Source organism: Mycetomoellerius zeteki, unplaced genomic scaffold (assembly GCF_001594055.1).
Source record: "Mycetomoellerius zeteki isolate Tzet28-1 unplaced genomic scaffold, Tzet1.0 scaffold155, whole genome shotgun sequence".
NCBI classification, from domain to species: Eukaryota; Metazoa; Arthropoda; class Insecta; order Hymenoptera; family Formicidae; genus Mycetomoellerius; species Mycetomoellerius zeteki.
Window position 1 is genome coordinate 1,032,301 of NW_017256500.1, and position 22,035 is coordinate 1,054,335.

The following is a 22,035-nucleotide window of genomic DNA, read 5'->3' on the forward strand; positions in this document are numbered from 1 at the left end:
AAAAATAATAAATCAATATAAAATTAACTTTGATCTCAGTTAAATTACTCTTTACCTTTTTCTAATTAAATTGAGATTAAAGTCGATCTTTCATTGGTGAAAAATCGGTCTAAACCTTTAGAATAAGATTTCACTCTTTAGAGTGAGATTCATTCGAAAATTTTAGAGGATGAAATTATAACGTTGACGTTATGTTACTGTTAATTGATATTTACTGAGACATCGGTCCATGAACCATTGGACCAACGCGGAGCAAAAGGGAGGGCGGAACGCGCGGTGGATGCGGCCGAGCGTGGAATGCACCGGGACTGCGGGCGTCGACGCGGCGGTCCTGAAGTCGAGCGGTCGGTGGGATAAGGGGAGGGAGGTGGAGAGGGGGCCCCGTAGAAAAGGAAGGGCCAGTAGAACGGAGCGAGCTGGAACCTGGAACGGGGTCCGAGGTGGTCCGAGGCACACGTTCGAATCGAACGCGGCCTTGCCTAAACTTCGCGATAGTTCGCTCGCTCGCGGCTGCGCGGATATCCACGTTTCTTGGGAACAAGTGAACAACTCGACACGAGTGTTTCGCGATACACCGCGCGACATCATCGAGAAGAAGCGAGAGAGAAAGAGAGAGAGAGAGAGAAAAGCAAAGAGACGAGAGGAGTGCCCGCTCCGTCGGAAAGTGATCAAAGTGCATCCTGGCGATACGTGTCGGAGTCGGAGCAGCAGGTAGAAACGGAGGAAGCCGAGCGCAAGGGAGAGCGAGGGAGGAAAGGATCCGCGCGCGTATAACGTGTGCGCATCGGCGTGGAACTCGGCGAGGCCGGATTCCGCGTGCCCTGCGCGTAACGTAGGTGCGTGAGTGCGTGCGTGCGCGCGTACGTACGTACGCGGCGTACGTACGTGCGTGCGTGCGCGCGCGGGGACCTGTTGATAGGTCGCGCAGGTGTACGAAGGTGGGCCCCGTCCCCCCACTCTGCCTTCTCCCCCTTTCGTCACCGCCTCCGCCACCGCCGTCGCAACCACTGCCGCGGGCTGCTGTCGCTGCCGTCGACGACGACGACGACGACGAGAGAGAGAGCACACACTCTCGGTTAACGCACGGCGCGTTATGATCGCCTGATCGACGAAAGGATATTCGGTGGCACCTGGTGGCACCGCCGCTCTGCCCGTTATCGGGGCCGGATGCCCTCGCCGTCCGTATATGGTGCCGTGGAAAAAAAACAGAGCGTATCAGACGAGGAATAAAAATTGTCGCGCGAGCGCGAATTTTGAGTGAAGAGCGCGCGAGCGCGCGCGTGCAGGTGTTTGTTTGTGTGTGAGTGCGGGTGCACGGGAATCCGTCGGAACCGCGTTTACGATTATCGTCGTTCGTCGCCTTTACGCCGTTTTTCCCTTCTTGGATTCCTCTCCCTTTCCCCTCCTCCCGCCGTCCCTCTTCCGCCGCGCGCGGGCTGACCATCGGCGGAACACCGCAGACTCCGGAGAGTGCCCTCCTGGTTTTTGCGTTGTGGACCGCGCGCGCGAGTGGTGCCGAGCAACGTGAGGTGAGATTACGCGTGGTGCAGTCGTCGGGCCCCGACTTGAGAAACTTGAGATGCCGTGGCTGCTCAAACTACGGACTCGCGATTAGTTAGGTGAGCAACGACTTGCGACTCTTGTTTTTCTTCTCTCTTTCTCAATCTTTCTTTAGGTATACCTAGGTGCGCAACGTCGTTTCTCCTTCTATCTTTATCTTTCGACCGTTTCTCCTTGTTTTTTCTCTCCGTGTCTTTCTTTCTTTATTCCATCTTTCTCTCTCTCTCTCTCTCTCTGTCTATCTCTCTCTCTGCTCCGCGACGCTCGCGGCGCACTCGCGCGACCGCGAGATTCCTTCTTCTATTTCCTTTCTTTCCCATCGCGTCCCACCGCTCTACTCTCCGACCCACTTCTTCCTCAAGCTCCTCAACGGTTGCCGCCGCTCATTGTCGCCGCTGCCGCTACCCCGCCGTCAGCCAGGCTGAGCCTGGCCCGATTATTTTAGACGATGACGCGGTTCTCCTCTACGCTGTACGTGACTCGCACGCGCTTCGGAGCACCGCGCGCCGACCTTATCCTTGTATATTCCAGCGCGCCGCATTCCAGCGCCGCTGGCAGCGGCCGCGCGCGCGAATGCGAATGCAAATCCGCCGCTCGCGTCACGGCGTCAGGATGTTGTTTCCATGGTATATACGATATATGTAGACTATGTAGAGGCGGCGCGTGCGGAGAACGACGCGCGGTGCGGTGGTTGTTTACCGCCTTCGCCGTCGTCGTTTCTCGCGGCGAGTCACGACTCACGAGCACTCACGAGTTCCGTCAATTGAGGGGCTTGGCAACGAACGAACCGGAGCGGCCGGCGCGGCGGTGCGGGGCGGAGCGGCGCGCGAGTGAATTCCTACGAAATCGCCCCGCTTGCCCATTAACGAACCGCCGAACCGCGGCGCGGGGCCGTTTCGGAGGGGGCCGTGCCGAGCCGAGCGAGAGCGCGGGTGGTCTCGCCCGAAAACGTCCGTGAACATCCGGAGAACGGACGTTTTCCCCCGTCGCATACCTGGCCCGGTGGGCCCGCCCGAACAAATCTCGGATCGTTCTGTCGGTTCGTCTATCCATCTTACCGCCTCGGTGGTCGACGATGGTCGACGAGAGGCCGCACACCGCACTGCTTGTGTACGTGTTTATTCGCGCAGCCACCTTTTGCCGCCCGCGCCCACGCCATAATGCACCGCGAGGAATGCAAGCGTGACGAGCCTTTTCCGCGCGAATGCGTACATCGGTAAATTCATTGTCCTTGAAAAACAAGTTGGTCGCTACGAGAGAGGCGTTTCTCGAGGAAAGGATCTACGGATTACCTAATGCGCAACGAGAGTTGCTTGGTCGCCGCGCCACACCGCGCGGTTCCGTTCCTTGAGCAAGCCATCAGCGGTCCAACGCAAGAGAGGCGGCGGCGGCAGACAGCTTGGCTCTGGTCCCACCAACCTTTTCTGCCCCGTCTCTTTCTTTCTCTCTCTCTCTCTCTCTCTCTCTCTCTCTCTCTCTCTCTCTCAATCTCAATCTCTTTCTCTCTGCACGTTCGTGCTGCCAGGGACCGCACGAGAGGACCGCGAGCCCTCGTGCCGCGGATGGGTTAACGATGTATCCCACTGAGCGGTACAAACCGCCATATTGTATCCCGCTGTCATCTGCCAAGCTCGAGCAAAGACGCGCGATCGGCGCAAATCGGAGTCCGATCAATCCTAGCATCGCGATCAAACGATAATTCATCTTTGATTCTGCTTTTCTTTTTCCTTTTCCCGTACGAATGCGATCATCGTCAAGCATATATGTGTATGTGCATATATTGTAGGAAACACATTGAAGAAACAGTTATAAGTATAATAAAAATTTAATGTTCGAGAATACAGATGAAAGAAAATGAAGAAGAATGAGAAAAGAAGATAACATTAGAGCCGAAGGTGATAGTTTCCTATTCTTGTTTTTGATTAGTGAAGAATTATTTTAGTATTATTAGAATTATTTTACATATTTTATATTATATTTATATTTTTTCAATATTCTGTACTGCATATCTAAAACAAAAAGGAAAAAATTTAAATAATACCAAAATGGTATCAAATGATACCAAAATGGTACCAAAATGGTAAAACATGTGTTTTTTTTTGAAGAAAGTTCTGGAAATGTATTGTACACTGGTGCAATAAGTTGGAGTGAAACAAATTAATTTGCTTATTGCACCAGTGTACACCAATTCAGAATCTTCTTCGGAAAAAATAGGCGTAAATACGGTTTGCGTAGTGAAAGAATTTTCATTTTCGTACATACGTCCTCTTTTAGAAAATGTACGAGAATGAAAAGAGGTATGTATCTTCGATGAGAAAAGGAAATTATTAGACTAATTAATTAACGTGCGTGGTTATTATTATATATAGCGTCGTTATTAATGAGAATATCGTGCGTGCACGAATATCAAGAACCCGTATCGCAATATCATGCGTTTGTGTTTTATAACTGAAAAGAGGAAAATATCGTGTTCAATTACGAGAAGTGGTATTTTGCTAATAATGTATCTTCTTAATACATATTTATTACATGGTTTATGATTCATTCGAATGCCTTGCGATTTTCCGTATTTAATTTCATGTCTAAGACGTTTCTATTATAGCACTTCTTTTTTCGTTCAATATAGAAAATATTTCAATTCTCTTGCATTTACGTACGTGCGAACCAATTGCCCAATTTACGATTAATCATTTTCTGACGATTGTTGAGCTTACAATGCTTACAGTTTCAATTAACTTTGACAGAACGCATTGTTTACGTAGATTGCGGAACGATTTATGCTCACAACGCTCTTTGAATCATTAAGTGCGTTTAACAGAAAAAGCAGCTTTGCGCAACTGTTGTAAAATTCTTTAATATGATTGAGTCTTTTTTGTCTTTAGTTTTTCCACTAGATATATAAATCAATCGTATATTTAAAAAATCTTATAACAGTGCTGTTGTTTCTGCTGAATGCAGCCACTGTTATTGGTCGTGTTTAGTAAGAAAAACAGCTTTGAAACTGTTGTAAGATTCTTTAATGATTGGTTCTTGTCCGCAGTTCTTCATTAATCTAAATATATAAATCAATCATGTTAAAGAATCTTACAATAGTTGCTTTTTCAACTGAACGCAGTCATTAGGTTTTTTCATGTTACTTGAAATCCTCAAAAATTTTTGCAAAACGGATAAATATATATTCGGGCGTTGAAAATAAAAAAGTGAAGACTCTGAATGCAAAAAAGTGTAAGCAACACTTGCGAACAGACCTATTGTTTATCAAATGTTAAACAAGGACAAATGATGCTCTTGAGTGTTGCGAGTATGGATCAGACTATAGTTTTAAGTGCTATTTTATCACAATTCTAAAAGCAAAAATTCACAAATACTCACGCCGCGATACTACATCATGCATCTATAATTATTTTTTTTACTTTATAATGTAATTCTTTGCTTAATGATCGATCATGGAGAGAATATTTAATTAAATTTAAACTAGAAAATCAATGTGTTTACGCGAAAGGTGTTTATTTCCATGTCACGACTAACAAGACCTGTATGAAGTTGGCACCCCATTATCAAAATTTCGATATAATTAATAGAGTTCTGGGTACGTATTATAGAATTATTTGAAATGGATTCCGATCAAAATTATTCGATTATTCCCTAGATTTCTATTGTATTTTCTAGGAAAAATAAAATAATTCCGATCGGAATTCATTCCGACTTATTCTATAATAGGTACCCTGGTTCTTCCCCAAAGAGTTCCTGATAGTCCCTCTAATACGGTAATTCGTTCTGGAGTAACGTTAACGGAAGAAGTCGTTCGCTGATCTCAGCATTTTATACTGAATGAAACCGAGAGTGTGACCAGAGGACGAGAGGGGAATGGAACATATATCCGTTCAGCATCCACCAAGCGAGTTGCAGCGCGCATAAATATTCCCCGCCTTTGAGAAACGCGCGCTTAAAATCGCGGATAAAACCAGTTTTGTCCGGCCGACCGACGGAACTCTACCGTTAATGTATATGGCAAGTATGTCACGACGCAACAATGTTCGATTCCGAAATTATTATCGAGCCGCGAATTTATAGCGAAAACCGACGAGTCACACTCCGAATAAATAGCGAGCAGCGCGAGTCGCGACTTTTTGGGAGCGCGATCAACTCCACACTGAGAAAAATTTCTGAGGGTCGATTGTGTATCTTAAAACAAGGTGAAAACTACAAAAGTTAGCAAACCAGGTGTTGACTAATAAAATTATAGATATTCTAATAATTTTTCTCACTTTCTCGTAATTTTTACTTCATTTCAAAATACACAATCGACCTTCTGATTGAAAATGAACGAATTAGGGAATCGATTGTGTATCTTAAAACGAGATGAAAATTGCAGAAGTGAACAAATTTACTTTAGATGTTGATCAATGAAATTATAAATATTTTAACAAAATTCGCAGATGTCAAATGCAGCCATATTCAAAAATAGATTATTATATTTATTTAAACTATTATATTTAAACTACACACTGCCAAAAAGATGAGCATTGAAATCTAATGTAGTTTCCATGTAGAATTCAGACTCGATTAACAATGTAAGCACACATAATTAGGTAAAAACATAAAAATATATAAGTAAAAGAATTAATGATGTGATGTCGATTCAAATCATCGCGGCAAAATGGTGGCATACAATCTCATTGGCTAATTAGAAATGTGTATGCACAATAGCACACCTGAGTTTCTTCCACTGATTCTGAGGCTGTCTTCCCATGGAAAAAGAAACAACGGAATATTAACAAAAAAGAGATAGGATGAGGGTTATCTTCATTCTATCTCTTTTCTGTCAATATTCTGTGGTTTCTTTCTCCATGGGAAGGCAGTCTCATCGTATCAATTAGAATTCTGGTTATCTCAACTAGAATTATAATAGATTCAATCAAGAAAATTCTGGTTTGTTTATTTTCAATCAGAATTCTAATTAATGCATTCGGACTCTTTCCAATTATGTAGAGAATATGCCCGAGGTAAATAATCGCGCGTTTAAACGAGATGACTCGATTAAAATGACGAGAAAAAAGACAGGTGAGTTCACTCAAGAGATATAAATATTAATCGAATGAGTGGGTGCACAAAAATTTATTAAAAATACTGAACTTTTTTCACATTAGTGAGAAATGTGGAGTTTTTTTTATATTGACGAGTGATCTATCTCAATCAGGTCTGGCACGATGCTCCATCACGTTGTAAGTTCTCCGATCGGAATTTATCGCGTTGCTTCGCTGCTATTGAGTCTCATTGATGGAATTGTAATATAAAAAAATCCAGTATTTTTTTACATAAATTTATATGTGCAACATCTCATCACAAGTTCAGTTGATACTTATGTTTCTCGAGTCATTTATCGGTCTCCAATCCATACAATTGTATCAAAACTCGTAAAAGTTTTGCACAGATAGATTTTGATGAACATTAAATCCTGACTTGTCTATTTATTAAATCGTACGTGTGATATTTAAACTCTACAGGTTATATTTACTATGAAACATTCGCATGTATTTTATGTACTTTTTTACGTACTTACTCGCGCTTGCATTGTTACTAATAATAGAGCAAATCAATCTATAAAGTGTGCAAGCTATCTATTAAGTTATTAAATCCAGTAAAAAGTAATAATGTTCAACTGGGCATTCATTTTCAATTAAATATCGGCTTAATCAACAGTAAAAGGTGACTATAGAAGGTGAATGTATCTGGATAGGATTACGATAATATAATTACGATATAAAAAGAAATTCATGCAATATTCACGCGATTATCTTTGTATTTTCCATTGAGTTTGCTCGTCCAATTTATTCTATGAGGCTTCGAAAGTATTTTCGAATCACTGTATATAAGATCGTAAAAAAAGCCGCTCGAGAGTAAGAGAAAGCGATTACTTTGAAACAGAGTCTGATTCGACGAATCCCTCCACATCTATTGGCAGGCCCCCAGGAATCGATGACCAATCGAATTGGATCCTGGACCTGCTCTTCCTTTGCTTTAATGCTGACTCAGAGAGTCATTATACAGCTCCGCCAAGGAAAATTTTCGAGCCTTTGCTGTATTTTGGAAGATCGCGAAATTAAATTGAACCAAATGAAATTTAGGGCACATTTCTTTTTCACTCTTACATTGAGAGAAAAATGTACTAAATTTTAATAAATATTTGTTTGAATAGTATTAGTTTGAATATTTATTAAATGTAAATATATATTTATTTGATACACCATTAATTTGTTTTGATTATCGTTGTTTTGTTGTATATTTATTTACTGTAAGTAAATGTCAAGATAATACTATTGAAACAAGTATTTATTAAAATTTACATTTTTTCTTAGTGTAGAAAGTGTCATAAAAATTAGTGTAGAATTAGTTAATTTCACTTGGCTTCATAGCACTTCGAATAAGTTTTTTTATTAAAAACTTATGAAAAAGCTCAAAAATTTGTTGAAGATGTATAAATCTTCATTCCCTTGTTTATATCCCTCGTTGATATTTCAATTATAATTTATTTTTCTAAAGGAAGGTTGTTTTATTCACAAAGGAAAATATTTAATTGTACCAACAAGAAGTACAAATATTAGAATTCTGATTATCGCGACTAGAATGTTTGATAGATTTAATTATAGTATCTGATTTGTACTTTTCGGGTTGAATCTAGTAAAATTCCAATTAATGCGGCTACAAGATTTTTCAAGTGTTTCTTTCCTGAATTCTTTAGATTTCCTAATGCATTTCTTAATGAACACCTCAATCATTCTAAAGATATTCAAGGATTTGAAAATATATTATTTTTATTGTATACTTTCGTTGACATCTTAATTTTATTGCGTATTTTTCGTAGACTTTCTTACGTATTAAAGTAGGAAAGAAATATTGAAGAATTTTCTGCACATGAAGTATACAGCCTTGGCCAAAAATATTAAGCATCTTAACCATTATTTAATGTTTTAATAAAAATTCATTTATGCCTGCATTTGTGCTGTGAATTTATCCTTGGTTTCAAGAATCCTTTAAAGTTAAGTATAATCGCGATAATTAATGGGAAACAACAGGTTAGATAAATGAACTTTAGATTAATAAAAAAATTTAGATACCCCTAATATTTTTAGCTATATATATTCTCGAGAAAAGATAACAAAATATTTCACTTCAAGTGCATTGTAATGGCATTATATGAATCGTCGCTTTCGTATTGGCTGTTTAACAACCTCAGAGAATATAATTTATCTCTCTAAGCCATCCCTTCCCTAAATTCTTTGTCTTTCATAGCTTTTAGACCGTAGTGCATTCCCTAATGGACACCTCAGTCCTGCTGTCATCCTGGTAGGTAAAAGGTGCTTTTTCTACTATCTCCCGTGATTCTTCTGTAAAGGACCGTTTGGTAGAGGTATTTACTTGAAATCGATTGTAAGAACGTTCTAATATCATTTCTTTTGTACAAAACTACGAAATTTATAAGGAATAAAGATACTACGATTTAAAAATCGTGAATTAAAAAAACGTGATCGCGCATTGATCGTTCCCAGTTATATAGTGGCTGCGTTTAGCAGAAAAAGCAGCTTTGCAACTCTTGTAAGATTCTTTAATATGATTGGTTTATACATTTAGATTCAGTGAAGAACTAAAGGCAAGATCGATCATATATACATTTAGATGTATTAAAGGCAAGATCAGTCATATTAAATAATTTTATAACAGTTGCAGAACTCTTTTTCCTGCTAGCCAATACTAATTTCTATTTGTGCCATGTATACTCAATAATATCAAGTAACGGAGTTCTATCCTATGCGGTGATTTCAGTCTAGGGTATTCATAGTCCTTATTTTAAGACGTTAAGTATAAATTGTCTTAAGATATTAATACGACTTTCTGATTGATTCATGACATTGTAAGATTGTACGTACTTACGACAGTCTTAAATACAAGACTCGACTTCGAATACAAGTCTAGAAGTTCAGTCTAGTTTTTTTCATCAAGAAGAAATGTATTTTTGTATCAAACAGGAGATAATCTAGAATCCAGAATCTGCCATAATTGTACAGTAGCGAGTCACTAATCTACAATGGCAACCTCTTTTAACACATTTCTTCTTTTCGTGCTTCCAGGGAGGTAACGTAAGTGAGTGACGACGTCACGATGCGTATGTCGCTGCCGCTGGGGTTAGTGCTTGTGGCAGCAGTCACGCTGCTGGCAAGTGCGAATGCTAACGCGGGGACACACCTACGCATCGACACGGACTCGGCCACGTCGTCGTATCACTTTGGAACGAAGGATCGCGATCAGGTGATAGCCGGGATGGAGGCTAGCCTGCTCTCCCTCCTGGGCTTCACGAAGAGACCGAGGCCGCAAGGTCGAATGCACATCCCGAAATCGCTCAGGGATCTTCACGCTCGTCAGAACGCCATCGGTATCGCGGATATCGCGAAGCCGGGTATTCATGCGCGATCGGCCAACACCGTTCGTTCGTTCCCACATATTGGTAAGTTGAACTACATCAATTGTATTACGGTTGGAAGAGGTAACTCGCACTATTTGAGAAAATTGGCATTGAAAATTAACTATTAATAGTAATGACATAAATAATATAATTAATAACTAGATGATGCGCGCCAAATTGCGACACACGATACGCGTGCATTGTTTTTTTAATAATATTATGTCATTTTTTCTTATTTTTAACTGTTTTTATTATTTTTTTAAATTTTGTATCATATTCTTTTATTTTTTATTTATGATTTTTTCGCAATCAAAATTATTCTCAGATTTAAAATTTTCATTAATATTTAATTATTAATATTCTTATAAAGATACTTATTAGCCTCAAAAATTATTAAATTGTCAATTTAATAAGTGATATTACTACTCTAGTTCTGCTCACGAATGCATTTCAAGACCGAAAAAGATTTCGGCGCACAGTTTGCAGAATCATGATATGTATATATAAATTTATAAAGAAATATTTAAATACTAAGATCCGCTTTTACCGAATATAGGAATTTCTCTTATTTAATTAGATTTTATTAATACGATATAAAATATTATTTAGTCTATTCTAATATACGTAACATGCGAAATATCGTTATGATAAGAAAATTATTGTTGTCCTTTTACAACAACGTGTGTCATGAAAGATCAAATCTATATGAAAAAATTATGTATTTACAGCAATGATCTAATTAAAAATAATCTTGTCAATATATTGTATAGTATACATGTATATATATATATATATATTATATATAAAATAGTATTGATAAAACAAATAATATTTTATTAAAGTAAGAGTACAAAATATTTGTTTTATTAATACCATTATCGTAAAAAAAATTAACTAGTTAATTTTTAATTAGATTAATATTGTCAATACTTTATTTTTTCTGTGTAAAATTATCTTAACGGAAATTATAAAAATACAAATATTCGATGACAAAAAATATATCTCTTTACCATTTTTGGAGATAACTTTGGAGATAGATTAGCTTTAATTTCAATTTAGCTTACTCTTTATCTTTTTTCTGATTCTTAAGCGTATTCTACAATGTGCTCTTTGTTTCCTGTTTCTTGCTTTTTCCCCCTTTGCAACCGTTTTATCAACAATTGTATCTTTTGCTACGTGTTTCTTGTTTCTTCCGAAGTTCGTTAACTTCTATCTCGAGCGGTATAAAATAAAAAACCAGATAAGAAGCAAAAAGACAAGAAAAAACAACAAAAAGCAAGAAACAAGAAACGAAAAGAATAGGAGCTTTAGAACTAGAAAAAGATAAAACATAAAAGAAACCAAGATTAGAATGAATTTACTTAGATAAAAACGGACGTTAAAGCCTTGGCACATACAAAAACTTAAGACGTAAGACTTAAGGGGATCCTAAAGCCATTTGTATTACCGACTTATCATAATTTTTGTTTAACAATTACTTTTTTCCTCTTTTACAGATTCGAAAATCCTTTTCCAGAATTAAAGTATACGCATTAATACGTGTCTGTAAGGTGGAGTTTGCCAAGAACGACAAAAAATTTTTCTTAAGATTTCAATTTCGAAATTTTTTGTCGTTCTCGGAATAAATTCCACTTCATACACACGTATTAATGTGTATATTTTAATCCTGGAAAAGGATTTTCGAATCTGTAAAAGGGGAAAAAGTAATTGTTATACAAAAAAGACGACTTTAATTTTGGAAAATCTTTTTTGTTAGGCCTTCCATCATAATTTCACAAACTCAAGATTGTTTGTGCATATCAAGAATTTTTAATTTTTTCTCCGATTTTCTCGTCAAATTTAGTGTGGGCGGTATTTTTTGTGCGTACTTTTTGTGTAAAAGGATCTATTGGTGATCTATAAAGCCAATTCGGAGAAATTGGCATTCTGCAATTGTCAATTCCTGTTGGTTTAGGATCCCCTTAAGCAATAAAGAAATCAACATGTTGGATTCGCTACGTTATGGTCTTACGGTCTCTATTGTGATTAGTCGATTCGCTTACTGCTTAAGTCTTACATCTTAAGTTTTTTTATGTGCTATGGTTTTAAGTCTACTGATAAAGTACACTAGGAAATTTATAATTTCCTCCGATCGTACACATCATATCTATACACTTAAAAAAAAAGAAATTTGCTTCCGTTACATGTAAGCAAATTTCTTTTTTTTTAAGTGTATAGATATGATGTGTACAATCAGAGGGAATTATAAATTTCAAGCTGGAAGGCATCAATGACGCCTAGTGTACAAATTTTTAGAAACAACGGAATAGCATTATCGAAACAGAATCGAATAAATTTTGTCGACGAAGTTATACTATATTTTGAGTTTAGTAGTATGAACAAATCTTTTCGGATGTGAATGAGTAAAATTATAGTTACAACAGAATCACAAAATCAAGCTGTTTATAAATTATTTGTTGATAAAGCTTCAATAATAGAAATTACAGGTATGTGCATTGTGACTGCGTTTGGCAGAAAAAGGTTTGCAACTGTTTTAAAAGATTTTTTAATATGATTAGTTTACTGGTTTACACATTTAGATCTAATGAGGAATTACAGATGAAACGAATTATATTAAAGAATTTTACAACAGTTGTTTTTATAATTATACAAAACTGCTTTTTCTGCTGAACGCAGCCATTGATATGGTTATAGGTTGTGTTTCTGAATGAGTTTATTATATCTTAAACTGATAAACAAAAAAAAATGATTCTGTCAATACGTGTGAATAAACATAGGAGTCTTTACTGTGTATTCGCAATTCGTGAATCATTAAACGATGGTAAGAACTAGCGAGTTGGAATTCGTAATTCGAAAACAGGTTGGCGACTCTTTCGACTCTCAGTGAAAGTGCAGTAGTAAACGGAATGCAATGAACACCCGTTATCAATCGTTATTCCTTCTATGTCTCGTCGACAAACGTGAATGACAAATTTTCGAACTATAAGATTCAATAATTCCGTATTTTTCTACATATTGCTACGACGTCACTTCTCTCTCGAACGCTGTTATATGCGATTATGTAATTTTGCAGATCTCTGGTTGCGGATTTCTGGAATGATTCGCTTTTGCATCAATAACAAGTTAAATAATGTTATAAATAATTATATAAGATTATATCTAAGTATAAATATTACCTGCATTAAAAAGAATTTAAAATACAGAATCTTGTACTCTGAGTGAAAAATGATTGCAATTATCATAATTTAACTATAATATATAGTCATTTTCTTCAGTACCAACTATATATTTTTTAGTAGAACTATAAATATAATCATTATTATTAATAAGGTAGGAGTAGTAATTATATAGCAGTAATAATTAATAACGGAGCTTCTAATCATAATTATTTTAACGTGCAATTACAGTTACAAAAATATTAAATACTTTTCTCTAAACATAAGCTTGACATAAATGCAAAGCATTGATCGATTACAAAGAATCTATAATTATAATAATTTTACGATGTATAAATATTCTTCTCCTTCACTTCATTTACACGAATTTGTTAGTCACGCGGTAATTTTGGGAAGGCATTATCCCGTAAATTACAGGTTTACATTAAGCATAACTGGCGTAATTAACCTGATTGACATAATTGTAGGCATTAAGGTTTATTCCAAGCCATGTGCAGGAAACATGTGATTCTTTCTCTTTATAAAAAAATTCATATTATCATTTAGTGAAAATAATATATTGTGGAAGAATTTCATATGTAAAAGCTTCATATTAAAGAGTGTACGAATTTTCTTATAAAAGATTTCACAATTTGATTAATTTTGTAGATAATACGTATATAATTTCTGGTTGGATACAATAATCCTACATAAAACCTTCTATGTAATTAAACTGTCTTTTTTAGAATAGCGAACGAGAATATAGGTGGTAAATACGCTGGATTTCTGACAAAATATTTTTAATCTTTACAAAGAGACGATTTGGATAATTGACTCTTTAGACTCCGTCTTAAGAGTTTAGGAATATACCTGCGAGTAATGCGTTGCCTTTGCGCGACTCGCCTCCTGTGTGAAAAGGAGAAGAATGGCATTCGAACGATTTTATGGTTGTCCAACCGACAAAGGGCTTTTCGGTCACGGTGATTGTGGGGAACGTGCCGTGGGTTCCGCACTTTAGTGTCCCACAGGGCCTCGACGACAAAAGAAAAAAACAGATCTAGTTCCTTACACGTTCTATCTTTTTTTGTGAGTGTATTATCGCCACGATGATGAGACTACCTTGGAATGTCCGAAGGGACTCTCGAAGAACCGCCGGTATCTTTCGCTCTCAGGAGGTCCAACTTCCGTTCCAATGATTCACATCCGGATTAGCTCGGGCAGATCGGCGTTCTTCGCCAATTCTTTTTTGAATCTGCGTTACGATGGATGGATAACTGCTTGAAATGATTCTGAAGCTAAACATTGGAATAGTAGAATAGCTTATGGGGATGATATAACGCAGGAGAAAGTGCCAAGAGCAATTAAGAAAGATGTGCAATGGAAAGTGACCGTATCGCGAGAAACCCGTCTTAATAAATCATTTTGATAAAAGCGTATCTGATTATATCCGCATTGAAGGCTAAATCGTAAATACCACGCCAAAACATGTTCCTTTTATTATCACAAATTGTTTCCGTATCTTCGACATGAGAATCTCGCCTCATCTCACCACAATCGAAAACGCCGACCCATTAGGCCTGTTCTTTTTGGCTGAACTTTTGCACCAGTTCATCTTTCTTCCTTTTCTCTTCAGGAGGAAAGAAAAGGAAGAAAGATGAACTGGTGCAAAAGTTCAACCAAAAAGAACAGGCCTATTCGTATATGGAGTTACGGAGAAAAGTGTGGCGAATATGTTCACTTTTCTGTAGCTCTTCAGAATATAGTTCCGTATGAACAGTCGACGTTTTCGATTGTGACGCTATGAAGTCGCTCGTCTATAGGAGCCCTAAAAATAACGATTAATGATATGTAGGCATATATTAGGTATTCGACACTTTTCAATTGTTCTGCAGTCATCGACGGTTTAATGAAATGACTAGTTAGAAATGACTGTTAGAAATTCTATTTACTTTATCACGTTTATTATGAAAATTTGCAAGTAAAACTCGATGACATTTCAAGTGCGTCATCGTAATATATATATATATATATATATATATGCACAAAGAAACGCTCATATTATATTTTATTGACAAATGACATTGTTCTGATACTTTAAAGATTACGTATGCCTTCCAGGCACATTGTTATGATAAAAAACACACTATCAGTCTTACACAACACACACACAATACAAAAAAACACAAGTTTATATTATTTTATATTAAAAATTGAAGATTTAATATTGTCGATATAGATAGCTTTAGAATAATATTTTAAATTATTAGATAATAAAAAAAACTATAATTTAATAAATATCTGGAAAAAACGTAGTTTGTATAATTATATACTGATCTATTTATAAAACCAGAGATGAAATTATTACAATAATATAATACTTTATGTTTTATAATATAATAATTTAATATACCTAATTGTAAGAAAATATGACAATATTTTCGTAATTTATGCAATCTATTCTTTGTTAGTATTTTTCTTTTATAATTATTAGTTTGAAGATAATAAAAATAAGATAATAAAAAAGGTAATAAAAATTTGGAGCGGATCATATATTATAAAACTCTAACAAGAAGCTCTTTGATACTCCTACTTCTTTGCTTCCACAGAAATTGCTAGATTCTGCGTATGTAAAGTATGTGTGTGTGTATGTGTTAGGATTCAGCGACGCTTACGAAATTTACATACGCATTATAACTGCGTCTATATGATTGCCTGCTGCATCCACTGTTTTCAAGCTGTTTCCGAGGAACAACTGCGTCATAACGTTAAACGTTATTAGCTATTTTCGTAGAAGCATAACTTAAATTACGTGCACGTCTTGTACGTCGTAAAATATTCACGTAGGTCACGCGAACGGAAAATCATTCCGGCGGCACTCCTTATTAATATAAATGCCGTAAGATAATAAACACGTCCAATAAATTCACCGACACAACAGGACATTGAGAATCACCTCTTCTGAATTTCTAAGCAGTCTTCCTACACAATTCATGGTTTATTTTTAATTCATTCGCGACCTATGAGATAACATGCCTTCGTAAAAAGCGAAAAGTCTAAAGACATGGATTCTACTTTGGAATGATGATTTTGCTGCGTTGCATTTTTAATTCATCAGCTGCTGTTTCTTTGACATAAATAAAAACTGAAACTCAACTTTGTTTTTTTCTAAAAATTAAACTTTCCTCTGAATGAAAAACTCTCATTATTAATTACATTTCTCTTTCTGTATTTTATATGTATATATAAATAAAACTATATAAATAAAATACTATGTGGTTTTTGAAAAAAAAAAAAACTTTTATTTAACTCCCCAAATAGAATATATAACCCACGGTGTTGCATAACAGTTATATTATTTCGAAATTATATATAACATGATGTTAAGTAACAACTTTTAGTTGGTGTCGATTGGAATACAACATATATATGCGTTATATTATATTTATATTGTTGAGTGTGAAATTAACATTGAACAATAAGTATTATCTGCATCTAATGCGTCATCTACAATATGCGGAATAAGCTTGGTTTAAGAAGAGTAAGAAATTGACCAATCACAGTCGAATGTGAGAAGAATAATCGACTGTGATTGGTCAATTTCTTATTCTTACTTCTTAAACCAAGCTTACTACGTGTATTGTAGACGGACCATCACTCTTCGCTCTTACATCAACGTTAGATTCTCATTAGCCTTGTCTGAATTTCTATTTTATTGTTTAAGATTAAGATTCCTTATTTATATATTTATGTAATTGTTTATAACATTGAAGTTATGTTACTTCTATAACAGTTGATGTTTACTGGGTCTAAAGTAATTCTTCGTTTACATACATCTCAAAATCTTAGATTTGCGCGAGCTATTTAACACGATGTCTTTAACGGTATTTCTACTCTTTGTTTTCAGAGAGCGATCTGGACCACAAGTTCCAATCTCCAAACCGTTTCCGGTTGTCCTTCAATCTAAGCAGGGTACCTAGTGGCGAGACGTTGCAGGCAGCGGAGTTGAGTCTGACGCGTGTCGCGGTGGCGGACGTTGAAAATGCAGTAAGCGCGGAACATAAACGCGGCCGGATACTGGTGTACGACATAATACGGCCCGGCGTGAAGGGTCATAGTAAGCCGATATTGCGACTGATAGACAGCAAGGTGATCGATGCGACGAAAAATGCCACGATTAATCTGGACGTGCATCCAGCCGTGGTGAGATGGATAGAGAATCATCAGGATAACCACGGGCTGCTGGTGCACGTGACTGGTGCGCTAGTCCGCACACGGGAACACGTGCGGCTGAGACGGGCCGTCGACGAACACAAGGACGCGTGGGTGGTGAGCCGGCCGATGCTCTACACGTATATGGACGACGGCCGTTATGAGATGGCATCCGCGAATCAGATACTGGACCGACGGGCCAGGCGAGCCACCCTACGGAAGAATCGGCGGAAGGACGGCCGCGAGAATTGCCGGCGGCATCCGCTCTACGTCGACTTCGCGGACGTCGGCTGGAACGATTGGATCGTCGCGCCGCCCGGATACGACGCCTTCTACTGCCACGGTGATTGCCCGTTTCCTCTGGCGGACCATCTGAACTCGACGAATCACGCGATCGTGCAGACCCTCGTTTACTCAACAAAGCCGACAATGGTACCTAAGGCGTGTTGCGTGCCAACCGCGCTCAGCTCGATATCGATGCTTTATCTAGACGAGGAGAATAAAGTAGTGCTGAAAAACTATCAGGACATGGCGGTCCTTGGATGCGGTTGTCGTTAAGACAGCTGACAGCACTATTTTTATTCTACGCTATCAGCGTAATCATTGGTCAAGCAGGATAAGTTAGTGTTGAAGTATATTATCCCCATACAGCGCCATGTCTGGAATCGGAACATGAGACGTCTATTTTTTTTTATTTTGTATGGATTTCCAACCCAATTAGATGAATTTATCACGTAGGTCATAGTACTATGCGATAAATTCGTGTATTTGACTTCCTCAGAGAACAGAGACTCATATGATGTTGACAGTCCTTTCAAATCGACGTTTGTCTAACGCCAGGTCCTATGCCTTTTTATATTTTAATCAGCCCTGACTTAATAAGGGTACTTTCACTTTTACACATATTGGAGCGATATTGCTTCTTGAGTAAAGATTAGTTCTTAATTATTAGATGGAGCGATGTTGTCCTTAAACGCAGAAAAATCGTGTATATGGGGCATAGGTGGAATTGAATTCGGATCCACAGATCGACCGCCCAGAGCTGAAGTCACTCAACTCTTCCCATGAGACGTCTTATGTCCCGATTTTGGACATGCGTGCTGTCTGAGGTTAGGGGTACGGTCAACGTGATGCCATAAATGTTTTTGAAGCAACTAATCTTTAATTGGTCAATTTGTAAAATTCTTTCTTCAAAGCATTTATAGAGACTTGGCTCGCACCTTAGGACATGGCGGTCCTGGATCATGGACTGACGCTGAGGCTCTTGACTACACCCTACGGTCTCGTTTGCTCGCACGCGAGACACATTGGCCGGCATTCATAGTTCTTTCAAGATCGTCTTAAGTAATGTTTTAAAATGCTAATACATGGTTCTGTAATTGACTTATGACATCTTAAGACTGTACTTAGACGATCTTAAATATAAGAATCTACTATGAATACCGGTCATTTGATCGTCGAAATGATGAAATGACGCGAAAAGATGAAGAAACGAAAAAAGATAGAGATTATTTAATCTGCATGCCGCAAACCGATTCACAGTTTTGTATGTGCTCGCTACCACTTTTACGGATGTAAAAAGATGATTTTTGACTGTATTTTTTTTAGGAGATAGTCGACACAAGTCATTCTATTTTTGTTATTCATTGAATGTCAGGAAGGATAAAACTTTTAGGAAATACAGTCGACATTTATGTCGACTGTATTTCCTAACAGGAAAGCAGTCTTAGAATGAAACACGAGTAAAGTTATGGTAAATTGTATATTCTTAAAGGAAAAAAGGACAGAATTTATCAAAGAATAGTGTATGATAAATATAATCTGTCGCTAGACATGACAAACGATAATAAAATAGAGATAAACGCGAATGGTATTATATTGCTATTCGGTAACGAGATTGATTTGGGAAGCATTCATCGAGGAATGTTTTCTGTTGAATCATTATTTATATAAAATTGTAAATTGAAGATTACCTTTAATCGAATATAAAAAAAATTGATCTTTTAATCTTAAGATTACGAAATCGAAAATATTTTTTTTCTTTTTTAAGATTTTACCTACAATGTCTACTATTTATTCATTTGTAATATGTGGAAAATGCGAATATTAACGAGAAGTAGCACGAGAAAAAATTCTAATTCAGAAGAAATTAGCTGATTTAAAATGAAGGAAATAAACTACAGATAATTACCGCTGATTAAAAGATAGCATTCATTCAGTAGATCTCGATATAGATCAGTTTTAAACAGAGGTCTTAGTCTTTTGACTTCTACCGGAAATGTAACGATCGATGTTGACTTTCTTTTTCCTTAAGTAGATTTTTTTCTTGAATAGAATCTCTCCATTCTTTGAGATCGCCGGAATTGAGTTATCCCTCCATTTTGAAATAACTTGTCGATTCTTACTTTCGCTCTAATGATACTGACCACGTGGTTACATGGCGTATGTGCAGTGAGAGACAAAAAAATATTCAATTTACAAGAGGGCAGTTGTCTCAAAATGGAGAGCTTCTACTGTAATGGATCAGTTTGGCGTAATATAGATTGATCTGATTGCCTATCTATTAAAAAATATGAGTTAATCAAGAACGGTTGACGTCGTTAAGCTTCTAATCGTCACTAAATTCAACTGCGAATTGTGACAGAATCAAGTGACAATTGCGATAGTTACCGGGTCATTGTCAGAGTTTATTGAGAACGCGACGATGAGAGTAGCTACTCGTTTAGCAGGCCCAATTGAGAAAATGATGGTAAGAATAACTCCTATTTAAGAAGGTGGCCGAGAAGTACAATTTTGCGAATTAACATCCACCAAATATATCGTTCGGATCTTCGTAATGCGAAGGACACAAGCATGCACGAGTGTTTTCGCGTGTGACTCGCATTTTTCATTTATATTTTTTATCAGCGGTTTTTGTATTTCTTTGTTTATGAAATTGTTTTCGGAACAAATTCTGCCAAGTCCTAGCAGAACGCTAATTTAAGTAATAAATCTTATCTAATCAATCTGACCGCGCATATTTAACTTTTATTCGATTGTATTAATATATTCATATCAGGGAATAAAACGCCGTTTTATAAATTATGAAAGATGTATATTATGTATTATTCGCGTAAAGAAAGAGCTGTCATTGTAATGTTTAATTCAATATGCAAATAGAATCCGCGAAATATACTTTATATATTATTGTTGAATAATAATATATATGTATATTGATACATGCATTGCCTCAATAAATACGTGAAGAAAAATACGTTGCGATGCAATGGAAACTTCGATTAAAAACATTCCATCGATCAAAGCGACTGCTCTTTAAATATTTGTTTTCTTTTGAAATAAATTGGAATTTATTTACTTTAAACGCGCTCGATTTTATCTATCAAACTTTCATGATACAAGAGTTTTTAAACGGCGATATTAAAACAATCAATTAAATTTAACATATCTCTAAACGCAAATTATATCGAGTGATAAAAATATGTACAAGCGAGATATGTAACTTTTTATGTACTTGCGAAATCACGAACTCACATAATGCGTTAGAGATGTCGATTAGACATTTGTGAAAATGAGATGAACTGTGTGTGTGGAAATAAGCGCGATATCAATATGAAGCGATTAACGTCGGCAAATATTGTGCATCACTAACTATAACATATCACACTGCGAGAAACATTGTAACACTTCAGCAAGTGAGCAATGAAATCACGTGTCGGAAATACGCAATTGACTAATGGTATTTTCAGCGATGTAGAAATGTCTCTTCTACACGCGATGAAGTATCAACCGAGGCAACATTGACCGTTTTTGTACTGGAAATGTACATGAATGGGTACCTCACCGTGGTCGTTGGATCGCATTAACGTTTCCGCAATGTTGTCATAGTGTTTTAAAAGGACTAAAGGGACAGGGCAGCAAATTAGATGCGTAAATCGGCATGTCCGGTTACGCGCTAACACGGAGCAACGAAGATGCATTCCGTCTCTTTAGACGCGAGTGGATGCATGCCTACGTAAATCCTGCCGCCGCGAATAGATTGTACCTGCCTAAGGATTACTCTATTTATTTTTTTTTTCTTTTCTTTTTGCCAAAAGATTTTGAACACACGTGTATATTTGTACAGAAGTGTTATTGATAAGCGAGCGCCGTTGTAAAATGTGTAAAATAGATAAGATAAACGAGTCTGTGTAAACATTGTAAATAATATATTGTAAAGTATCGTGCGATATGTATATTCTTATATATTTTACTATTATCTTCCTAGTTTCACACGATTGTATACAGAGAGTGCGTGTGTAAATATTAAATAAATTTAATATAGCAATAACGAAAATATATATTTTATACTTTTCCAGAACGTATTACAGCAGACGTCTTTAGCAAAGAGGAATAGCACATAATCGAACAATACGTGCAAAAAGTCTAAACTCACACACAATTTGTATAACTTGAAAAGTATATTTAATTTGATTTTATTTATCACAGTAATTACAGTTAAAATTGGTGAAAACGACAGCAAAAATTGAATGCACAATGGCTAATTATTATTTAAAATACTTTATAACGCAGCGACTATAGCCGTGTTCCGATATACACTGTCAGTACTGAAAATCTATAGTATATATAACATGAACTATAGATTTTCAGAAC

General features: G+C 37.0%; 1 protein-coding gene across 2 annotated transcripts; it reads left to right on the forward strand.

Moving 5' to 3' along the window:
* Positions 1-1,033: 1,033 nt before the first annotated feature.
* On the forward strand, positions 1,034-18,774 carry LOC108720867 (protein decapentaplegic). 2 transcript variants are annotated; one of them, XM_018445128.1, is made up of 3 exons: positions 1,034-1,619; positions 9,690-10,063; positions 17,081-18,774. In XM_018445128.1, exons 2-3 carry the CDS (start codon positions 9,721-9,723, stop codon positions 17,941-17,943), a joined length of 1,206 nt encoding a protein of 401 aa, XP_018300630.1. In that variant the 5' UTR covers positions 1,034-1,619; positions 9,690-9,720; the 3' UTR covers positions 17,944-18,774. The 2 variants fall into 2 exon arrangements, with proteins under 2 accessions (XP_018300630.1, XP_018300631.1); XM_018445129.1 differs by lacking the exon at positions 1,034-1,619 and adding an exon at positions 5,541-5,575.
* Positions 18,775-22,035: the final 3,261 nt, after the last annotated feature.